This window comes from Neophocaena asiaeorientalis, unplaced genomic scaffold (genome assembly GCF_003031525.2).
Source record: "Neophocaena asiaeorientalis asiaeorientalis breed wild unplaced genomic scaffold, Neophocaena_asiaeorientalis_V1.1 scaffold307, whole genome shotgun sequence".
In the NCBI taxonomy this organism is placed as follows: Eukaryota; Metazoa; Chordata; class Mammalia; order Artiodactyla; family Phocoenidae; genus Neophocaena; species Neophocaena asiaeorientalis.
Genome location: NW_020171817.1, coordinates 2,917,408 through 2,940,077, shown reverse-complemented (window position 1 = coordinate 2,940,077; position 22,670 = coordinate 2,917,408). Strand labels below are relative to the sequence as shown.

The 22,670-nt window shown below is 43.7% G+C and overlaps 1 protein-coding gene across 2 annotated transcripts; it reads right to left on the bottom strand.

Annotated features, from left to right (window-relative positions):
* Nucleotides 1-1,799: 1,799 nt before the first annotated feature.
* On the bottom strand, nucleotides 1,800-22,627 carry ECI2 (enoyl-CoA delta isomerase 2). 2 transcript variants are annotated; one of them, XM_024738870.1, is made up of 10 exons: nucleotides 22,557-22,627; nucleotides 19,345-19,507; nucleotides 17,132-17,230; nucleotides 16,736-16,924; nucleotides 14,132-14,201; nucleotides 10,730-10,832; nucleotides 9,860-9,980; nucleotides 5,456-5,545; nucleotides 3,235-3,378; nucleotides 1,800-2,607 (listed from the first exon to the last, which is right to left on the bottom strand). In XM_024738870.1, the coding sequence occupies exons 1-10, from the start codon at nucleotides 22,610-22,612 to the stop codon at nucleotides 2,452-2,454; spliced, it is 1,191 nt and encodes a 396-aa protein (XP_024594638.1). In that variant the 5' UTR covers nucleotides 22,613-22,627; the 3' UTR covers nucleotides 1,800-2,451. The 2 variants fall into 2 exon arrangements, with proteins under 2 accessions (XP_024594638.1, XP_024594648.1); XM_024738880.1 differs by lacking the exon at nucleotides 10,730-10,832 and having other exon boundaries at nucleotides 9,860-9,957.
* Between the last annotated feature and the right edge of the window lie 43 nt (nucleotides 22,628-22,670).

The window sequence follows — 22,670 nt, the reverse complement described above, 5'->3', positions numbered from 1 at the left end:
ATCCCAAGAGGAGGAGGTAGGAAGTAGACTAATTCCTTCCAACCACATCATGCAGTGGAGTGGGTGGGGCAAGAGTAAAAATGTCACAAGATCTCCTATCATTTTTAATGTAACGTATTTCTTGATTGGACATTCACTAGTTTGCTGTAGATGTCTGACGGGTTTCTGTAGTTATTTGATGTTTCTGTTGGGCGATGAGGACCTGAAACTTCCAACATCTTGCTGATGTCACTCTGATTATTTTTCCTAGTATTTTTTTCTCTCTGTACTTCACACTGCTTAGTTTCTGTTGATTTATCTTCTAGGTGCTTTGACTCCTTTGTCATCTACATTCCGCTAGAGTCCCTCCAGAGATTTTTTTTTTTTTTCCCCACATCATGCAGCTTGTGGGATCGAACCCAGGCCACCACAGTGGAAGTGCTGAACCCTAACCACTGGAATACCGTGGGATTCCCTAGAGAATTAGTTTTAAATTTCAGATTTTCAGTTCTAAATATTTTATTTGGTTCTTTTTTTTTTTGTAGCTTGTTTCTCTGATGAGAATTCATGTAGTTTTAATCATTTCAAGTGTGTTTTTCTTTACCTTGTGGAGCACAGTTATGAGAACTGCTTTAAAGTCTTTGTGGGACAATTCCAACATCTAGGTCATCTCGGGATTGACATGTGTTGTCTTTTTTCACCTTAGTGTTCACACTTTCATGGTCTTTTGTATGTTGATAATTCTGGATTGTGTCATGGACACTGTGAATGTTATGCTGCCTGGACCCTGAGTTTTGTTGAATTATCTGGAGAATGTTGATCGTTTTGTTTTAGCAAGTAATCAACCTGCTTAGGTTGAGACTACAAGCCGTCTTGATCTTGTGTTAGTGGTGCTTAAATTCCCAGTTTACTTCCCAAAGCCTTTACCATGTTGGTTTGAGCCTGTCCCACTTGTGAACCTAAGCTGTGTAGGTTTACACCTAGAATTAGGGGAGCATCTCACTCCTTCTCTGCTCTGGGATTCTCCTCTCCAGCCCCAGGGAATCCTTTTCCTGGTTAGAGAGATGTTCTTCTTGGCCTCAAATTTTCTTTTGCCAGTCACACCATGGCAACCACTGCACCGCTGCACAGTTGGGCCTGCCTTTGGGGCGTATGTCCCATGCTCAGGACAGAGATCCCAGCAATTGTTTCCTAATGTCCCACAATCTCAGAAACTCATGGGCAGGTGCTTCTCCACATTTTGATGCCTTACCATAATCCATCTGCTTTTGTTTAATGTCAGCATCCTCAAGCCATTGTTTTTCACCTTTTTTCCAGAGATGTTAGTTGAAGTCAGTGGGAGGGATGGGTGGCTCATGGGGACACAGTGGGGCTGGGATTCTCTGACCCTTACCGGGACTCTGACTCTGGAAAAGCTACTTACATCTCCATGCCTTGGACTCCTTACTTGTGAATGGGCAGCAGCAACAGTTTACCTCATTTTAAATTCTGGGCATTGATTTTTGAGGACAACATGTGCTTACGGGCATTAAGCACTGGAAGCACATAGTAAGTGCTCAGTAAACATGAATGGGTTATTACTATTAATGTATTTCCTATAAGAGTGAACACTTTGGATTAGGATTACTGGAATAAAAAAATTGAGAATTAAGAGGTCCGGTGGGTTGGCTATCTGGATGCTGATGCTTGAAGGAGGTTAAAAAGGAAGGAGGACATTTAGAAGAGCAAAATCTTCCACGCCAATCCTACAGGCACTGGAATTAAACTCGTCAAGTGATTGATATGGCAGCCATCGAAACAGAGTCACAAGGAGAGTTAAGGCAGCTTTCAGGTGTGCTTTTTATAAAGGACCACATTAAACGAGAATGAAGGCTATACGATAAACGAGGAAATAATCACTGATACAGAACATCACTTTCCAATGAAACAATCCAATCCCTTCATCCCTTTTTATCAAATTATAGGGGGGGAGATGAAACTAAGATTCTAATTCATCCTCTAGTAATATTGCTCCCTCTGTTTGCTCCCCCTGCCAGACGGCTGAAAAAGAACACGCGACCCACCGAAGATCTTGACTTGGTCATCCAGAGACTGTCGGTGTTTGGGCCAATCAAGTCAGTGAGCCTGCGTGGACGGCAAAGTGCAGTAGTGGTTTTCGAACACACGGTCTCAGCCTGCAGCACTGTGAATGCCTTTCGGAGCAGGACGCCGGGCACAATGTTTCAGTGTGCCTGGCAACAGCGATTCATAGCGAAAGACGTAAGACTCCCCATTACCAAAAACCTACGTAAATTCTCAAAGCTGGTTTCACATCGTTTGTTTTTCATCAGGGCTCTAGTGAAGTAGAATTATCATAACTGGTATTTTAGCACTGAAAAAAGGCACAGCGAGGTCTACTTAGTTCAGGAATTGGAAAGCAGAAATAGCAGCACATCCCTTCCTTGGAAACGTTTAGCTTTGATGTGATGGCCATCACAGCTTTGCTTTTTTGGACAGGAAGCTCACGACGGCGTTCATGCACTCATCTGACAGCCACCTCTCCCGCAGGATGTTGCTTTCTTCAGCATTAATCGCGTGCAACTTTTCTTTCTCCGTATTTCTGATGACCTGTTTTGAAATTCTCATGGCCTGAAAAAACAAAACCAACAGTGAGGTTAAGAGGAGTGAGATTATTCTAGAATTCTGATGCTTGTTTCTCTGTCGTTCATTTGATCCTGTGACACCTTAAGAAATATGTGTAGATAAGACACTGTTCCTCAAACGTTCGTGTGTGCACACATCCTCCCAGCAGGTGTGGGGCAGGGCTTGTGATCACACATTTCTAAGAAGCTGTAGATAGAAACCAAAGCTTCTGGCTCCAGGACATTTTGAGCAGTGAGAACATGAGAAAATCAGTCACCAGCTATCACATATAAAAACGAAGGTGCTGTGTGGTCAGAATCTCCTCAAAGTTAACCTGTCTGGCTGCTCACCTGGATTCAAGGATGAAAGTGCTGGCAAAGGTTGCCTATCAACCTCCTCAAAGTGGTGCCCAGAGAGAACCGCCCCTCGGTCTCCACAGCAATGGAATGCCTATTTGATAAGTTTCGTAAAAATCAGTATTTCTAACGTTATTATGCTTGCTTTTAATCTCAGATTCAGATGTGCTCAGAGCCAGCTGTCTTGTTTTTAAAATTGCTTATTCTCTTAAGGCAAACAGATGATTTCCATGGTTCTTACAAGCAAAACAAAACAAACAAGAAAACGAATACTAACATTTGGGGGGAGCTTTGAATATGCTTTCAGCCTGACCCAAACTTCTTTCTGAAAAGTGCTGTCGGGAAAAACTTCAGTAACAAGTCCTTGGGTACATGCTTCCCGGGCTGTTAACTTCTTCCCAAAAACGAGCATCTCTGTTGCCTGCAACGAAAAGCGGGATTGAGACGTTAACGCAGTGAAACAAGGCTCAGCTAACCTCAGAATGAACTGCTTTCAGTAGACACAGGGACATCTCCTTCTGGCCTCTGAGGCTGCCAGTATTTCTCATTAAGGGAGAAACTGATGGCGCCACAGGCAATGGTTTGCCAACTTTGTGCTGAGACCATTGGGCTTTCTGGACCGTTTGTAGAGGTTGCTGCTTCTGTGTTTGTCTACGATGCGGAGCAAAACGAGCCGGGAGCCTGGGGCAGAAAGGCTGTGAGGCAGGTGTTGATTCTACGACACACAGCAGCAACGAGCTCCTGTTTTATACACTATAAACAATTATAAAACAAAAAGAAAAATCACCATCATAGGAAATGCCAACCAACATTCAGGCACACCAACTGTCCAAATTCCCTCCCCCGGGGACCTCCCTGGTGGTCCAGTGGGTAAGACTCCACGCTCCCAATGCAGGGGGTCTGGGTTTGATCCCTGGTTGGGGAACTAGATCCCGCCCGCCTCAATTAAGAGTCTGCGTGCTGCAGCTAAAGATCCCACGTGCTGCAACTGAGACGCGGCGCAGCCCAAATAAATAAATAAATATTTTTTAAAATTCCTTTCCCTGGAAATTCACACAGTGGTCTGGCTCTGACAGTTTTCTTTACCTGCCCAGGTACTCCAATGAGCTCCACTTAACTGAAGGAAAGTGAGGGAGACTGATGTTCAGTTTCTAACAATACTGGGGGCACCAAGTGGGTATCCTTTCCCATGTTTGCAATTTCTCTTCCAGAAAAGGAAAGACGGTTTCAGAGTCAAATGTTCTAAGCCTTAGGGTTGGGTCTGCCCAAATTTTCAAAGTTCAAAGCTGTATAAGAATTCAGGGCACGTGACTGAAGAAAGAGACTTAAAAAGGGAATTCCTTGGTGGCCTAATGGTTAGGATTTCAGGCTCTCACTGCCGTGGCTGGGGTCGTTCAATCCCCAGTTGGGGAACTGAGATCCTGCAAGCCGCATGGCATGTCCAGAAACAAAAGAAAAGAGATTTTAAAAATATACATCTTTTTCAGAAATGAAATTGAGCTATTTGTAATGAGATGGATAGACCTAGAGTCTGTCATACAGAGTGAAGTAAGTCAGAAAGAAAAAGACAAATACCGTATGCTAACACATATATATGGAATTTAAGGGGAAAAAATGTCATGAAGAACCTAGGGGTAAGACAGGAATAAAGACGCAGACCTACTGGAGAACGGACTTGAGGATATGGGGAGGGGGAAGGGTGAGTTTTGACAGGGTGAGAGAGAGCCATGGACATATACACACTAACAAACGTAGTAAGGTAGATAGCTAGTGGGAAGCAGCCGCATGGCACAGGGATATCAGCTCGGTGCTTTGTGACAGCCTGGAAGGGTGGGATGGGGAGAGTGGGAGGGAGGGAGACGCAAGAGGGAAGACATATGGGAACATATGTATATGTATAGCTGATTCACTTTGTTATAAAGCAGAAACTAACACACCATTGTAAAGCAATTATACCCCAATAAAGATGTTTAAAAAATATATATATATACATCTTTTTCAATGAAAACCTAATAGCAACGAACAGAGGCTCAATTCCCACTCCCCCCCCTTTCAGATCCCGAAGGATGTTTGCTAAGCCTCTCCCTACCCCCGGCTCTCGGTCTTGTCATGATCCCCTTGGGGTCCTGCCCACCAAGGGTGGGCACCTAGGTTTCCGTAACTGCAGGGACAGACCTGAGCAGCCACTGGGCCCCTTGGAGCCTTGCTGCCCTGTGGGACAGTCTGGAGGAAAGGCTGTGGGGGCCGGGAACGGCGCTGGGAGCACGGGGCACCCAGCTGAGAGTCACCCCCAGTTTGGGGACAGAGCGTCTAAATTTCCCTGCGGACCAGACACTTCCCACAGCCTGGTTCCTCTATGTTTAAAACTCTTGGAGTTGGGGAGCAAATAATTCGCTTCCGTCTGCTGCCTCTACTATAGAGGGAAAGAACAGAGAGTGTGGGGTTACTTCTGGAATGGAGATGACATGACCTTTCATTTTAAGGTTTCCAAAAGTTACCTTGCTTGGGCCCATCATCTTCGGAAAAGTGTAAGAGGAGCACCCTTCTGGACTCTGGCCTAGGTGACTGAATGGAGTATGAAATGTTGCCTTTTTGAAGAGAGAGAAAAAAAAGAAAGAAAATCATCTTTTCACATGTGATTTCAAAAAAATCACTGCTTGTTTCTACCCTCCTTACAATACTTAACTGCAGAACTTTAAAATGATGGTTACTGTACTATTAGACAGGCAGCCCTCCTTTGATCGTGCTTTGCTTTATTGTGCTTCGCAGATACCACATTTTTATTTTTTTTTTACAAATGGAAGGTTTGGGGCAACCCTAAGTCGAGCAAGCCTGCTGGTGCCATTTTCCCAACAGCGTTATTTTTAAATTAAAGCTGTTTTAAAATGTCTGATTGTTTTCTTAGACATAATGCTATTGCATGCTTAACAGACTACAGTATAATGTAAACATAACATTTACATGTACTGGGAAACCAAAAAAGTCCCGTGACTCACTTTATTGTGATATCTGCTTTACTGCGGTGGTCTGGAACCAAACCCACAATCTCTCTGAGGTCTGCCTGTATACAAAATCCACTCTTAACGTATGCGGTTTGATGAGTTTTAAACAAATGTATACAGTTATGTAGCCACTACCATGACCAAGATATAGAATAGTTCTATCACACCCCCCCCCATGCCAAAGTTTCCTCACGCCGCTTCTGCAGTCAGTCTGTCTCTCACCCTCAAGCAACCACTGATGTTTTGTTCCTACAGTTTTGTCCTTTCTAGAATGCATATAAATGGAATCATACGTTCTGTAGCCTCTTCTCCTTTCGTGGGCTTCTGTCCTTAGCAGCAGGCTCGAGTCACCACGCTGTTACTGCACATATTAAGGTCTGTTCCTGCTTATTTCTGAGAAGTATTCCATTGTACGGATGTGTCATAATTCGCTTATCCATTCACCAGTTGGAGCCACTGTGGTATTTCCGGTATTCCGGATATTATGAATAAGGTTATGATGAAGGTGTATGTTCAACTCTCTTGGGTAAATGCCCAGGCATGCAATTGCTGGGCTGTGTGGTTCACGTGTGGTGTAACTTTCTGAGACGTTGCCAGACTATTTTCCGAGGTGCAGCAGGGAGTTCCAACCACTCCCCGTTCTCCCTAAACCTGTCGTTATCCTTAGTCTTTTCAATTTTACCCACTCTAGTAGGTGTGTTGTGGTGTCTCGGTGTGGGTTTTTTTTTTTTTTTTTTTTTTTGCGGTACGTGGGCCTCTCACTGTTGTGGCCTCTCCCGTTGCAGAGTACAGGCTCCAGACGCGCAGGCTCAGCGGCCATGGCTCATGGGCCCAGCCGCTCCGCAGCATGTGGGATCTTCCGGGACCGGGGCACGAACCCGTGTCCCCTGCATCGGCAGGTGGACTCTCAACCACTGTGCCACCAGGGAAGCCCTTGGTGTGGTTTTAATCTGCTGTTCCCTAATGACTAATGATGTTGAGCATCTTTTCGTGTTTATCAGCCATTTGCATACCTTCTTTGGTGAAGTAGCTTGCAATACTTTGCCCACTATTTTTAAGTTGGATTGGTTGTCTATTTTTAAAAAATTAATTAATTTATGGCTGCATTGGGTCTTCATTGCTGCACACGGACTTTCTCTAGTTGCAGCGAGCGGAGGTTACTCTTCTTTGCAATGTGCGTGGGATCTTCCCAGACCACGGCTCGAACCCGTGTCCCCTGCATCGGCAGGCAGATTCTTAACCCCTGCACCACCAGGGAAGTCCCTACAAGTCCTTTTCTTAATGGTGTCTTTCTCACGTGGTTTTTAAGAGCCATTTATACTTTCTTTTCTGTGAGCTATTTATTCCTCTCTGTCGTGTATTTTTATATTAATTTGTTGATCCATCACTTTATAGACACATTTTAAAAAATATATTAGAAAGGTTAGCCTCTATTGTGAGTTGAAAAATTACTTCTTCAATCTGCCATTTGTCTTGATTTTGCCCCAGAGGTTTTTTGATTGGTTTTAAATACCAGAAACTACTTTAATATTGGTTATTTAGACTACAGAGTCATTTGTAGTTTTTTTCTAGATGTCAGAAATAGTTTTGTGTGTTTCTTGATGAATGAAAAGTTCTTATGAAAGGAAATTAACTTATACTCAACAATTCCGTAAACAGCATATTTAGACTTCATTTCCCATAATCAGGTATGGCGGGGTTTTTTTTTAATGAATATTGCTAGAAGATATAAACATATAACGTACAAAGCATACAAATCAAAATAATAAAAGTAATAAAGTAAACAGTTATTAATGTCACCTGGCTTCTCTTTTCCCCCCTAAAAGAAAGCGTATTGGAGAAAATGTGCTGAGAAGTCACAGCCTAAGGAACATGACCAGAAAACTGAAAGAAGCAGCCGACCTTGGTAAGAGCCACAAACAGGTGCGTGGAAAGCTGATAATAAGCAGCACTTAATTCACTTATAAACATTATTATAAGCAATGGAGCAGCAGATGTAGTTAAGGGTTAGATGCTGGTGTCAGGCTGCCTGGTGACCCTGGAGCTTCTTAACTTCTCTGTGCCACGGTTTTCTCATCTGTAAAATGGGATGAGAGCACCTGCCTCGCAGGGCAGTTAACATGGGCATTTACTGAACACATAAAACGTGCATCAGCAGAGTGCCTCCTAGATACTGAGCGCTCAAAGATCTACTACTGTTATGGTTTCTGCCTTTTTATTAACTCAAAGAGGAAATGTACTGTTTGCTGACAGAGAAGCTAATAGGCAGAGGTACTACTTATTGCCCATAATAAAGAATAACTTGGTTATATGGGTTAAATGTTAACCCACATTTAATATGGTATCTATTCATGAAGCCAGGAATGAGAAACCCTGTAAAATGAATTCCTCTCCACAGCTTCTTTCTTCTGTGTCTTTGCCTGATTTTAAATTGAACCTTGGTTTAATTCAGTTGGGTGAACTCTTAGCAGTGGTCACTATTTGTCAAATATTTTACTTTGGGCCCAATCTTTTAGCATACATAATATATACGCATTTCCCTCTGGTTTCAATTTTAATTCAAATTGTATCGTAAGATGGGAGTCCTAGAAATCTTTAAAAAGATGATGTACATGACAATCATTTGGAATCCAGTGGGAGAATCGGGACAAGATTCAAATATGATGATACTGGCCTCCAAGTACTGAAGGATGAGACCCCCAAGTTCAGGTCAGGAACTCCTGATCCCACCCTGCTCAAAGCAGGTCAATTAATTGGTCATTTAACACACAGAATGTGACCGAAGACTCTTAATTTCTGCCTTTGAGCAGAGACTTCCACCTACAAAGGTTAGGTAGCCTAGCGTCTAGACTTCCATTTGCTATTTTTATGGGAAAATTATTAGTAAAAATTAGATCCGACAATATGCCCAACCTCATTGAAAGGAATCCAGTAAAAGGTGAGCCACAGAGTTAAGGACCCTCATATACAGCCCCATCAGTGGAGAAAACACCTCCAAACAAAGCCAGGAATCTCTTCAGCAGTAAAAACCAAGTGTTCCCGGCAAGGCTGTCTGTACATTAGCAAATTGTACTGCCACAAAAGCAAAAGTCACTCCAAGAATCTGATAACCCTAAGAGGTGGTTATTAGTTCTACAGTAAACGTTCTAAGACAAACGTTCATCACATTTTTGTTTATAAGGATAAAAACTGGAAATATTCTAGGGTTCCAGTGTCAGGGACTGGTTAAATTAGATAAGTTAAATAACCCAAATGTTAGCACTGCTTATCTGAGTGGTGAGATAAGGAGTGACTTTTAAATTAACTCTTTTCTTTGTACTTCTCCATATTTTCCAAAATTTTATTTTCTACTATGACATATATTATGACCGTAGTAGGAAGAAAAATTAAAATCTATATAATTCAATGGTGAACACGACTTCTCTGAGCTTTGGTTTTCTTATCTGCAAAGGAGGGAGTGAAAGTAGAATAACGCCTGAAAGTTCTTCCTTATTCTGGATTTATAAATTCCAGGATTCATTTACTTGGGAAAACTGATCAAATAACTCACTTGCATAACCTCCAAAGCAGCTATTTTTTGCCCCCTGCTAACAAGCTTTGAAGGTTCCTGACTATTTTAGAGTAAAAATGAACAAGTGTTGTGTAACGGGATTAGAGCACAGAGCCAAAAGAGCTGGGGCAAAAATGCTCACAACAATATTCGTGTTTAGGAAAACCCAAGTTAATAGTAAAGGAAAAAAAAAAGCGTCATATTAGACTAATTCTTTGGGAAAAATTTAAATTCGGTCCATTCTACCATAAACCATATGTAATCTGTTTACTACTAGCAACAATAAAGGAGGATTCAGAGGATCTCTTTTTAACTTGTATAACTTCATACATTTCTGGGAGCTGACTTACCCTGTCGGTCGCATACACGATATCAAATAGCCCGAGAATGGTGACGGAGATTCCTACAGCTGGTCCATTTACCACTGCAACCAGAGGCTTCGGAAAATCTATAAAACAGTCGACAAAATCCCTACAGACGTGGAAATATAAAAGCATGTTTAAATATGCCAAAGTAGCATCACTGAAGTATGCAGGCGAGACAGGGTGAGTCTGGAACGTGCTTTTCTGGCCAGGCTGGTGAATTTCCCATCGCCCAGCAGTGCCTCTCTGCCCTGCCACCTCCCCGGCCTCTCGCACCAGGTTCCTCCCATCTGAACGGCACTTGAGGGAAACTCGCAGAGTCCCACAGGTCAGCCTTGGTTCAAATCTTGTGTTCTAGGCATTCGGTCAGGGACGGAAGCCAGCTGTAGACTCAGAGGCGAGGGTGGCTGCCAGCACGTGCTGCAGTATCACAGCTCAGTGGGCACCAGAGACGCAGCAGGGACTAACGAGGCGGGAGGAGATGCCTTCACGCCCTCTGCGTCTTCCCAGACCATTTCAAGTCTCCTATGAGCAGCGATCATGGCAGTCACGCCTTCCTCTGGCCAGAGGAGAAGTTGCTAAACTCCTCTGCCTCAATATGGGAGAACTTAATTGGTAGCAGTAGTTGACTTGTATGCTTTCCAATCAAATGTGGTGTAGGGAGGCCAGGAGAACGGGTAACAGAAGTTACAGTGATGGAGCAAATGCCCCCTGCTGATAGAAGCTTGGAGAAATATGCTTGCCTAAAGTCACAGCCGATTACACGGAACCTAAGAAGTATTTATTTTACTTTGGCGCAGCTGAAGACCCCACACCGATAAGGATAAGCCCCCCGGGATGAGACAGACGTGCTCTCACCTCAGTAAAACGGCCCCGCTTCTGGCTTTCTCCTCCACTCCACCAGGGGGAATATCCGTGAAGTTGGTCAGATCATTCCCACTACAATAATAGTCCCCATTGCCTGTCAACAAAATCCATGGATCCAGCACTCACTCACTCTGCAGTAGTCACTGGGCATCTTGTATGTGCCAGGCTCTGTACCAAGCTCTGGAAATACACTGGTGGACCAGCTGGGGTCCTGCCCTAATTGACAGACCAGGGAGTCAGCTGGACCTTGATTTAAAGACACATGAATAACTAGGCAATGCAACTATGATGATGCAAACGGACACGAGGACAGGAGAGCAGGCAATGGGGCTCTGCTCTCACCTGGGGGTTCAGGGAGGGACTTTGCTAAGGCGGGAATGACTGGACTGAGATCTGAAGGACACAGGCAGGGGTAGATGGAAAGAGGGTGGGGGGAATACTCTCCAGCGGTGACAACATGTGCAAAGGCTCTGGGGAGGGGGGAACCCAGCGTAGCGTGGGCTGAGAGAAACAGATGCCTTTAATTTTCTTTTTTCAGTTCAGACAGATAAATTAGAAAACAGAATTTAGGAAATCTATATAACATGAATTAGAGAGGCAAGTCTAATTGATATAATTGTAACTCTATACCTTAAAAATCAAGAATGAACTTTTAATTAAAAAAAATTTTTTTTATTTAAAATATTTTTTCATTACTATTATTTTTTTGGCTGCACCGTGTGGCATGTGGGATCTTAGTTCCCCGACCAGGGATCGAACCGGTGCCCCCTGCACTGGGGACACGGAATCTTAGCCACTGGACCACCAGGGAAGTCCCTGAACTTACTTTTTAAGTGTTCCTGGATGATATAAAATATTGGCCATTTTTGATTCTTAATCTTCAAGGCAGAGATTTCAATACATAGCTAATATACACGAAATTTTAATAGATTCTAAAAAAAGTAAAACCAATCATTTCTGATTATAATACAATAAACTAGGAATTGATAACAGAAATGGAAAACCCAAAAAAAAAAAAATCCTTTCTGGAAATGAAAGGACCTACTATTACAACGTTTAGATCAAACAGGAACTAGAAAACGAACGTGAAGGATATACAGAAAATCACTACAGGAAAAGTGCTATTTATCAAAACCTAACCTTTCGGTTTCCTCCCCTGTAAGATACGAGTAATAATAGGGCCTAATCTCACGGGGTTGTTGCAAGAAAGCTTAGAAAAGTGAAGAATCAAAATGCTATCAGATGAATTAAAACGCTTAGACCCGTGTCAGCAAACAGGAAGTACGATAAAAACGTTAGCCGTTATTACCATCATTAAGAAACCCAGCAACTTCACTTCTAAGAATATAGCCTTTGGATTTTGCACATTCACTGCACGACATATGTCCAAGGATACCCTTGCAGCATGATTTTAATAGCAAAAGACTAAGTACGGTCTACCCATTCGTCAATACAGGAATGATAAAATAAATGACGGAATCCCAAAACTTTCGGACTTTGTAGTCCTGCAGAGAAAAACTTAGATGTATACGTGCTGACAGAGAACCATTTTTCGGGATATGCTGTTAGGAGAAGGTGGGTACAGTATGTATGTACTATATGCTTCCTTTTCTGTTTACAAGAGGCGGAGTACACACACGTAGGCAGTTTCTGGAAGTCTCAAGAAAAGCTGAGTTTTTCTAGGAAGCAAGACTGGGGTTCCAAGGAGAGTGAGATTCAGTTTTGTTATATGCCATTTCACAATCTTCGGATTTTCTAAAAAACCATGTGCCTGTATTATACTTTTAGTTAAAAATTTTTTTATGTATATGTATAGCTGATTGACTTCGTTATAGAACAGAAACGAACACACCATTGTAAAGCAATTATACTCCAATAAAGATGTTAAAAATTTTTTTTTAATTAAAAAACCAGAAAACATTCTTCTCCTGTATCAAGCCAACGCCACCTCTAGACTGATTTTGTTGCCTCCGTTCTCCGAGGTGTATTTGTGAAATACAAGGGCCATGCTCAACTCTTCCCTTTCCTTCACCCCCCCTCATCAGCTGTTAGGTATCTCTCTTTCTCCTCATCTCCCTTCTTTTACTGAAAGATCTCTGATATCTCTATATAATATTATATATTTTACAAATTTTAATGAAAATTAAAAGAAAATAAAATCACTCTGGGAATTCCCTGGTGGTCTAGTGGTTAGGACTCCGCACTTTCACTGCCAAGGGTGCAGGTTCAATCCCTAGTTGGGGAACTAAGATCCCGCAAGCTGCATGGCGTGGCCAAAAAAGAAAATAAATAAAATAAAATAAAATCAGTCCTGCTTCCACTGCGTCAACAAACGGTAACAGCTCCCGTCTCCCAAGTACCTGCTGTGAGCCCTGCCCTGCACTGTCTCGTGCCACCACCTCGACCATTCTGTGGGGTTAGGAAGATACTGTCTTCTCCATTCAGGAAGCAGAGGTCGCCCACAGGTAGTGAGGAATGAAGCCCGGATTTAAACACCAGTTGATCCGAGTCCTGACCCTCAGCTTGTACCACTACACGCAGTGCCCCTTCCAGGTTCCGTGACTTCCATTCTCTGAGTTCTCATCAGCCCAGGCCCAGAAGCATCCATCATATTTTCCACTTATTATCACAGTGTTGATATAATTGCTAATGCTTTTTATTATATCTTAAACATTTGCTATACTGTCGGTTTCTAGAGTTGTAATTTTTAATACTTGTACAGTATATAGTCTACTGGATGTTCTATAATGTGCTTTATTATTCTGTCACGCAGAATATTTACAATGTTTTAACATCTTCACAATTATAAGTAATGCTGCAAAGATTATCTTTCTTGCGTGAGACCTTTCCTTTTTCTTGGATAATTTCCCTAAAATAAATTCCCATAAGTGGGATCCCTGTATCAAAGTATATGAACATTTTACATATTGTCAAATGCCCTTTCCTTAGCTACTCACACTTTTTATAGCCATCACGCTGCTGTCGGCAAGGGAGTAGAGGCATTTATTCTACCATAACCTTGTCAAAATTGGGTATAACATGAAATTTTGCTAATTCAGGTAAGTATAAAGTGGTATCTCATCATTTTGATTTCTGTTTATTAACCTGGTTGCATTTTCCTTGTTTCTTTTATGCCTGTACTTTCTCACATAAACTATCTGTTCATTTTACTCACCTATTTATCTAATAGGTCTTAGCACTTTTCTTACCAATTTGTATCTGCTTTTTACGTGATAAAGATATCAATCCTGTGTCTATCGTATTTTTTATGTATTTAAGAATTAGAGTATCTTAGCACTAGGAAATATATTAGAGCCTATTTACTCAATTTCCTACTTAGATGAAAATCCCCCCAAATAGAAATTTAACTAGAAATCTCAGAAAATGTCTCACCTGTTAAAACAGTTATGGCTGAATCATCCTTGCCTGCGGCCTCAAGTGCAAGCATGATGTCGTGATACATCTGTGTGAAAGGGGGAAGACGAGGAAAAGAAAAAACTCTGAAAATGGTAACCATCTCCCAGGGGCTTCACTAAACATCAGTCTGCAAAGCCCACCCTCTGCAAAGTGCCAAACACTTACGCTGGCTGTATTTATAGAGCCAGAACGAAAGACTGAAAAGGACTTCCATTCCTTCTACGATTACGTGGTGCGTATTCTGTACCAAGTGCTATGTAGAAGATGCTGGGGAACATATCCACGTTTTTCCCCCAAAATGAACAAGTAAGACACAGTCCTTGAGCTTTTGGAATTAATAGACGGGGAGGGACAGCTCTAAAATGGGTGGAAAGTACAAAGCAGCAGAAAGCTCAGAGGAGCTGCCGGTTCTTTTCTAGGGTGGGTAGGACGGGGCGGGGAGCAGAGAAAGATTTCCAGGAAGCAGTTTTTTATTTGGGACGTCAAGACAGCATGAGTGTGGCAGGCAGCCTGGGAGTGTTATGGAGGGTGAAAGGCTGGACTCCGTCAAGAACAGTGGGCCCAATATTTCAAATCAGCAACGTCTCTGAATCTTGGACGTGTAGCTGTCATAGCTTTCAAGGCATTTAAAACAGGTGCAGTTTCTACCTTAGATGAGGGAGAAAATGGTGAAGAGCGCTGACGTTTACAGATACACATCCTTTACTGAAAAAACAGACGCGTGGACTTTACATAATGTATGAATGGAGGTGAAATCATTTCTACTGAGGGAGGGAATGAGGAAGTAGTTCCATTATGACTACCGGGATGATGATGAAGCATGACAGGGTATCTGGGAAGAGCCAGGCTTAAGGGATGGATAGATCATGGCTTCAACTTAGATCTTCCTGGTTATTAGTCATGTGAGTTGGAGCAAATAAGTACTTAACCTAATTATTTTATTGTTAGGTAGCAATAGTGGTCGGCTCCTTGTGGGAATTAAACCTCTGTGTGGAAAGTACTGACACACACGCGCCACTCTGTAAAGAGTAGTTATTACTATTACTATCATGGATATATAAAAATGAGTCAGTGGGCTTCCGTGGTGGCGCAGTGGTTGAGAGTCCACCTGCCGATGCAGGGGACATGGGTTCGTGCCCCGGTCCGGGAAGATCCCACATGCCGCGGAGCGGCTGGGCCCGTGATCCATGGCCGCTGAGCCTGCGCATCCGGAGCCTGTGCTCCGCAACGGGAGAGGCCACAACAGTGAGAGGCCCGCGTACCGCAAAAAAAAAAAAAAAAAAAAAAGGAGTCAGGAGAAAAGGAAAATGTTTTGAGACTCGAATGCTTTGTTAACTGCATAGTGCATATCCAACTTCATGGAATCCTTATTTAAGGCTATTTTAAGGTAGTGTGCTTTTCCTACTACAATAGAGGTGATATGTCCAATGAAAAGGGGTTACAGCCCTTTTGAATTTTACTCCCAGTTCAGCACCAAGTATCCAATTAATTCTCTACTTTTTTTGTCAAGGGGAAAGGGCTGAAGTGGCTATTTTTTCCTTAAACTTCGGTTTATTTTTTTTTTAAATGATACATATGTTTGTTTCGGGTGTATAACATAATGATTTAATATTTGTATACATTGTAAAATGACTGCAATCAGCCAATGTCCATCACCACACATTGTTACAATGTTTTTTCCTTGTGATAAGAAATTTTAAGATTTATTGTCTTAGCAACTTTTAGACATGGAAAACAGTATTATAGTCACTGTGCTGTACAGTATATCCCTGTGACATTTTCATTTTATAACTGGAAGTTTGTACATTTTGACCCCCTTCACCCCACACCTCTGACAACCACCAATCTGCTGTTCTCTGTATTTGTAAGTGAGATCATACGGTATTTGCCTTTCTCTAAGCTATTTCGCTTAGCATAATGCCCTCAAGGCCATCCACGTTGTCACAAATGGCAAGATTTCACAATTTTTTATGGCTGAACAGTATTCCACCATGTATATGTACCATGTTTTCTTTGTCCATCATCCACTGATGGATGCTTAGGTTGCGGAAGGGGTTATTTCTATTATTCTAGTTCAATGACCGATTCAAAGACTAACAGTGCCCTCGTGAAGCAGCTCATTTCAAGCAGAGCTGGGTTATGATCTATTTAAGTTCTTCTCTCCTTTTTCCCTCTACTTGTACAAAATAAAGCTCCATGCAAGTAGATTAGTACTCACTCTCAAGTCTAAGTGACATGAAGATATGTCCAGGGAGCGTCTATGCCAACCTTAGAGAAGCCCTCTGCATCTTCTCTTACTGTGATGTGTTTCATTTATATTCACATCATTTATCTGTGTTTCCATCATCAGAAAAGTTGCAGTGCCTTCTGGGCATGCATAATCTACCCGAAGCTCACAAATTCTAAATAACGAATGTCCCACTCTGCTGTATGAAGTAGCCACAATCATTAATCTTCTGTACAAATCAAACACGAGCTCTCACAGAAACAGAAAGGATGCTGACACACTATAGTTTTTGAGTGAAACAGACAGAGGAAGGAAAGAAAAGCAGGACGGACTCTTAGGGCAGGTCGTGTTACCTGAGTGGTGAGTGCATTTTTTTTGTCGGGCCGGTTCAATGTGATGGTTGTGATGCCATCTTGGGAGGTCACCACCAGGGCGTCACTCCCTGGTTGCTTCCTGTCTGCTGCAGGTGTCACCTGGATGGAGGACTCAGACGAAGCACTCAAACTGGCCACCAAGTCCACGTAGTTATGCCTGGCGGTTTCCTGAAGAGAGATGACAATTTCAGCCCACGGTCAGTGAACAAGCATTCTGAGAAACTTCCTGGCAATGAAGAAAGAACAGAGATTCTGGTTCGGTAGAGGGGTCTCAAGATCTAGAAGGCTCATCCGTAATGGCTTAATAATCAGAAGCGACCCCTTCCTTTAGGAGCACAGCAAATGGAATAAAAGCAGAATGATAAGTAAATGTACCTTGGGCAGACTGCCAAGAGCATTCCAAGCATCCCACTTGGCCTTATTGATAAAGTCAAGCACACCTGGTTTGGGCACATTACAAGGTCCTTCAGTGGCCTGTGAAAAGGAGAGGGGCAATTATTGGTCAAACGCCCATGCAAACTGGAGCCTTAAATAGTTAAGACCCGTAAGATGCATGCCAGCGTGAACGCACCTTCCCCTCCCAAGGTACATACATTTATGTGAATTTTCTTCTCCCTTTGATGCTGTTGCTAAAAATGCACAGCAAGAGAAAAAAGACTGGAGGGACAAAATATGCCATTGGCTATCAGTCCCTAAAATAAGTTATAACTGCCTGTGCATGAAAATAACGCAAGATTAGGGTTTTGGGAAAGTATTGAATACTTTTCAAAAAATCATCATCGTTCATTAGTTTTAGCGATGGTCACATTCTTCATACATGATCAAAATCTTCAAGCAAACAATCTTCAAAGGTAACTCGCCCACAAACATTTTGAACAGTGTATTCTGAAAGCCCATTCAAAAGAAACACCCTCCCCAACCCAGTTCCATGGCAGATATCTGATAACTGAGCAACACAGCTGCAGCTGCGTACGAGGGGGCAGGGGTGGGGTCATCAGAGCCGCTGGCCCTTAGGACACTTAACTGAAGGACACGCAAGCAGAAACCAAAAAGCAACTAAAGTTTACTTGTTTGAGGGGAGGCGCACTGAGTGTTTTGAGATGAAAAAAATACGCACTCAGTTATTTTCAGAGATGGCGATTTAAAACTCCATTTAATAACCATGCTTTTCAACTTCGTAATATAACTAGCTGAAAGAGGAAAGAAGAAAGAGGCTTTGAAAAACAAGGGCAGCAAAGGAGGCTAAGACTCTCCAAAGAGAGAGAGATAAGACTCACCTCGCAAGAGTTAGCCATCTGAGAAATTAGAGGCAACGCAGGCCGTAAGACTGCCCCCCTCCACTTCTGACACCAAGTGCGAGATTGGGGGACTCCTGAAACCACCCTCGGGTTCAATAATCTGCTAGAATGACTCACAGAATGTACTGAAAGCTGCTGTACTCTTGGTTACCGGTTATTAGGGGGAAAGGATACGGATTAAGGTCAGCAAGGGAGGATGCAGAGGGTGGAATCTGGGGAAGGTGTGTGTGACACCCCAGGCTGCCGCCAACCGGCCACTGCGGAGTCAGGACGGCGTACTCCTCCAGTCCCAGACTAATGAGTGACAACACACAGAGTACTGCCCACGAGCGAAGCTCATTCAAGCCTCAGTGTTCAGAGTTTTCACTGGGGCTCCACCACCTCCGCATGGTTAAAGTGTAATCGCAGCCCCTACTCTAAATACCACTGTTAGACTCTACAGGCAAACAACGACACTTCTATCACGCTTGGCATTTCAAGGGCTTAGAAATTACCTCCCAGAAGCCAAGGGCGAAGGTCAGACCTCTTTGGGGGCAAAGTTAAGTTCTTTACTATACACACCAGTATGAAAGTAAGAGAGGCTCATATGCGTCACAGGAAGAGAAAAATAGAAAACACACAGGAACCCAGAGGGGCTGACTTCCCAGGATATTTTTCAGACATTGTAACTTAAAAACTTGAGTTTTAAAATTTTGTAATAAAAAATTTCAAACATATACAAAAGTAGAATACTGTCATGAACTCCCAACCTTCGTCACCCAAACTCAGTAATGCTCATTTTTGCCATACTTGCTTCATCCACCCTTTTCTTTCCTTTTTTGCTTCATTATTTGAGAGAATGCCAAACACCATACTATTTTACCCCTAGGTACTCAGTATGCATTCCTAAAAAAAAACAAAACAAAAACAAAACATTTTCTTATACAACCATGATGCCATTAAGAATAATTCCTAGGTAACACCTAATACTCAGCTCCTAATCAAATTTCCCCAATTGTCTCAAGACCACTTTTTCAGCTGATTTATTTTAATTAGTGGCCAAATAAGATCTACACCTTTGGTTGTTATATCTTTTAAGTCTCTTTTACTCTGGAGTGGTCCTGAGGAGTTACTTTTTGCCTTAATAATATTTTGAAGTCTAATATAATAAACTCCCACGTATACACTCTTGGTAGGAAAGGCAACACAATCCCTAGAAGCATTAAGGCTGCATTTTAGTACAACACACAGCACGTCTGTCTGAGGACCTATCTGCTCAAAATGCCTTTACATCGCACCTTAGGTATTTACCTGCTTATACAATGCATACAGTTTTAGCTTCACTTCATTTCCTGGATCCTTCTTCAAGAGTTTCACCTGATTCGTGGCGTTTTCAAAGTCCTTCTGGCTGGCTCTCATTGCTGGGCCACACAAGTGCAGCTGAAGTGCCGGGAAACGAGTGACCTGCAGAGGACTGCAAACAGGCAGGCTGACTGCTAATCGTTCCCAGCCCTTACACGCCAAAATGCTACGTTTCTCCAGAAATAGTTTCCCTATACTTCCCCAGCCACCTGGCTGTGAATGGTTAGTGGTTTCCAAAACTGTCCCGAGATAAGAAATCAGTACAGAAGCTAATGGCAGTCACGTAGCCTTCAAATCAAACAGAGAGAAAGCAGCCAGAAGCCGGGGAGCCGTGGAATTGTGCCACGGGCAGGAAGTCAGTAGAGGCCTGTGGGATGCAGGAGACCCGGAGTGCCGCGCGGGGTGTGAAGATGGCAGAACCCCTTGCGTACAACTGAAGTGAAAGCAAAGACCCAAAAAGTTGTTTTTAGAAGTGAAGGGGTTTTGATATAAGAATGATGTGAGCTGTGTCAGGTTGACATCTCATCTTCCTGGCTGGTAGCCGCTCGGAGCTCAGCGTCTGAGGGGTCCTGCAGGGGATGTACTGATAAGAGCAGATGAAGTGACTATATGCAGAGGGGTCACTGAGACTATAAATCCCCAGAGTTTGTGAGGACCGCCCGAGAGTGTCAGTCTGGGCAAGGCTCCCCTCTGCTGATCCAAACAGCTCTCCAAGACCTTGGGGCACTAGCTCCTGCCACGGTAAAGGGGACTCTTCGATCAGCAGTGGTGAAAGCCATGTAGCGGCCACCGAAGACTCAGCCTGCCTGGCCACACCAGCAACCTGCTCCAGCATCAAGGGACTTTTACTTGGGGGCTGGCAGCTGGACATCAGCTCTTGGATGGCAAAGTCAAAACTCTTTACTGCCTTATGAAGAGGCATTATCCTGTATGCTACTGGCTTGTGAAATTATTACTATTCCCGCAGTGAACCTGGGTTAAATAAAACAGTGGCAAAGACAATCTCAGTCTCTGAGTTTAATATGCCTGCCCCACCCCCAGACAAAATAAAGATACTGAGACCAAGGGGGTAAAGTACAAAGAATTCAGTCATTTGGGCCCCAAGGTCCAGAAACAGCCTCTGCAGTTGAAACTGAGCCCCCCTAAAACCGAGTTTCCTTACCGAGTTTGTGAGTCATCCCTCTGTCCAAAACTTTATTCCCTTTCTTGTCTCCTCTGACCTCAATCCTGGGCTAACTGAGCACTAATCAACCAGAGTCAGATGACTAAAATTGCTGCTGTCAATAACATCGTTTTTGTACTAAAACTGCTATTATAGACATCATTGTTAACGTGTAGACTCAGGTTGTTTCTGCAGAGCCGGACGAGCTCACAGACCCCTGTGCCATGGACCACCTGGGCAGAGAGTTATAAACCAGAGACACGCAATGATTAATAAATGTCACAAGAGGATAATTAATTTCAGTGTCTTTGTTCTTCCCCTCAAAAAAAAAAAAAAAAAGCCTGTAACACAAAGATCAATTTGGAGTGGACCTGAGGCTTGTCCTCCCACTGCCTTGCTTAGTGGCCTGCAATAAATCCTTACTTTGCTGCAAACTCCTGCTGTCAGAATTTGGTTCTGCCAAAGCCCCCTCAGGAACATAAGCCCTCTGCTCAGTCACACAGTCACTGATCAACAAAGTATAAACTTTCATCAGGTCAATTCCTTACTCTGCTCAGCAAACATGTGTGTCCCAGCACACACACAGGAGAAAGGAGGGGAAAATGAAGATGTAAGAAATGTTCAGAGGAGGGCTTCCCTGGTGGCGCAGTGGTTGGGAGTCCGACTGCCGATGCAGGGGACGCGGGTTCGTGCCCCGGTCCCGGAAGATCCCACATGCCGCGGAGCGGCTGGGCCCGTGAGCCGTGGCCGCTGAGCCTGCGCGTCCGGAGCCTGTGCTCCGCAACGGGAGAGGCCACAGCAGTGAGAGGTCCGCGTACCGCAAAAAAAAATAATAAAAAAAAAAAAGAAATGTTCTGAGCAGTTGCTGGCATTCCAGATAGAGAGCACTTCTTTCTTAGGAAGGTGAAAGACCTACCTGGGGGAAATCTACCTGCCTTGGATGCTAGGCTGTGAAGCCTGCTGAGAGACATACTCACCCCTAACCCAGAGATGTCTAATGAGCCAGGTGCAGAGCAGAGACAGCAAGTGCTACCAGGTAACTAGCTTTTTAAGCACACACAGTAAGCAGAGGGGAGGGGAAAGCATCAATGCACAGCAGTGAGGTCACAAACAAACAACACTGTTGTTTCACAACAAATGACCCTGAGTAATAAAGTTAAAGGCATCAAAGATGATTAAAATAATAGTTACAAATAAAGCCCAAACCTAACAAATGTTATCACCTCCTCTGCAATAATGTAACTTTCAAAGAGTAGGTTCAAACCTTGAATTAGCCTCATTCAGTAAAATTAGCCTTCTATGAGTTTTACATTAAATAATTGAATCCGTTTTTGTTTTTTTTTTTCCAAATAGGGAAAAAACTGCATCTTACATGAATTTGGCACCTGGCAAGTTACAAGCAGAAAATGAAAGGAAAACTTAAAATGTACATAAAGGGCGAAATGTGCAAGTTCTCACAAAATATGGTGCAAACTTATTTATTTTAAAATAGAGTTTTTAAAAAATTACAAAACACGACCGCTTAGTATATAAAATCGGGAAAATCGTAACTCCACCCCCGAAGGCAACCGGCACGTTCCAGGGTTTTCCCCTTGCCGGTGCACAGCCCGGTTCTGGTTTCCACGTGGCCCGGCTGTGCATCCCGCCACCATCACTAGGCAGGACGTTCTCCACTAAGCAGACGGGTCACCCCCACCCGATCTCGGGGCGCGCTCCCACGGCGGGCACGAGCCCGCACGGCCGCTCACGCGACCTCCCCAACTCAGCAAAGCATCTCGGAGCCCGGCGGCGGGGCGGGCGGGGACGCGCGCGACGAGACCCAGCTCGGCCGTCCTGACCCTCCGGCCCAGAGGAGGGCGAGCGGGAGAGGGACACCTGACGTCACGCTCTGCTGGAAGCCCGCAAACCCTGCTGCTACCGAGACGCGATAACAGACAGCGCGCCCCCCGCAAGCACGGCGGCGTCCGAGGGCGACCTTGGGCCCGGGCTCGGCACTTACCTGCTGAGAGCGCCCGAGCACCGCAGCCGCGCCAGCCTTCCGGCCACTCCAGCCATGGCTGCTCCAGGGCGTGGGCGGGACTGAGGGCGGGGTGTGGGGGTGGGGACTGACTCC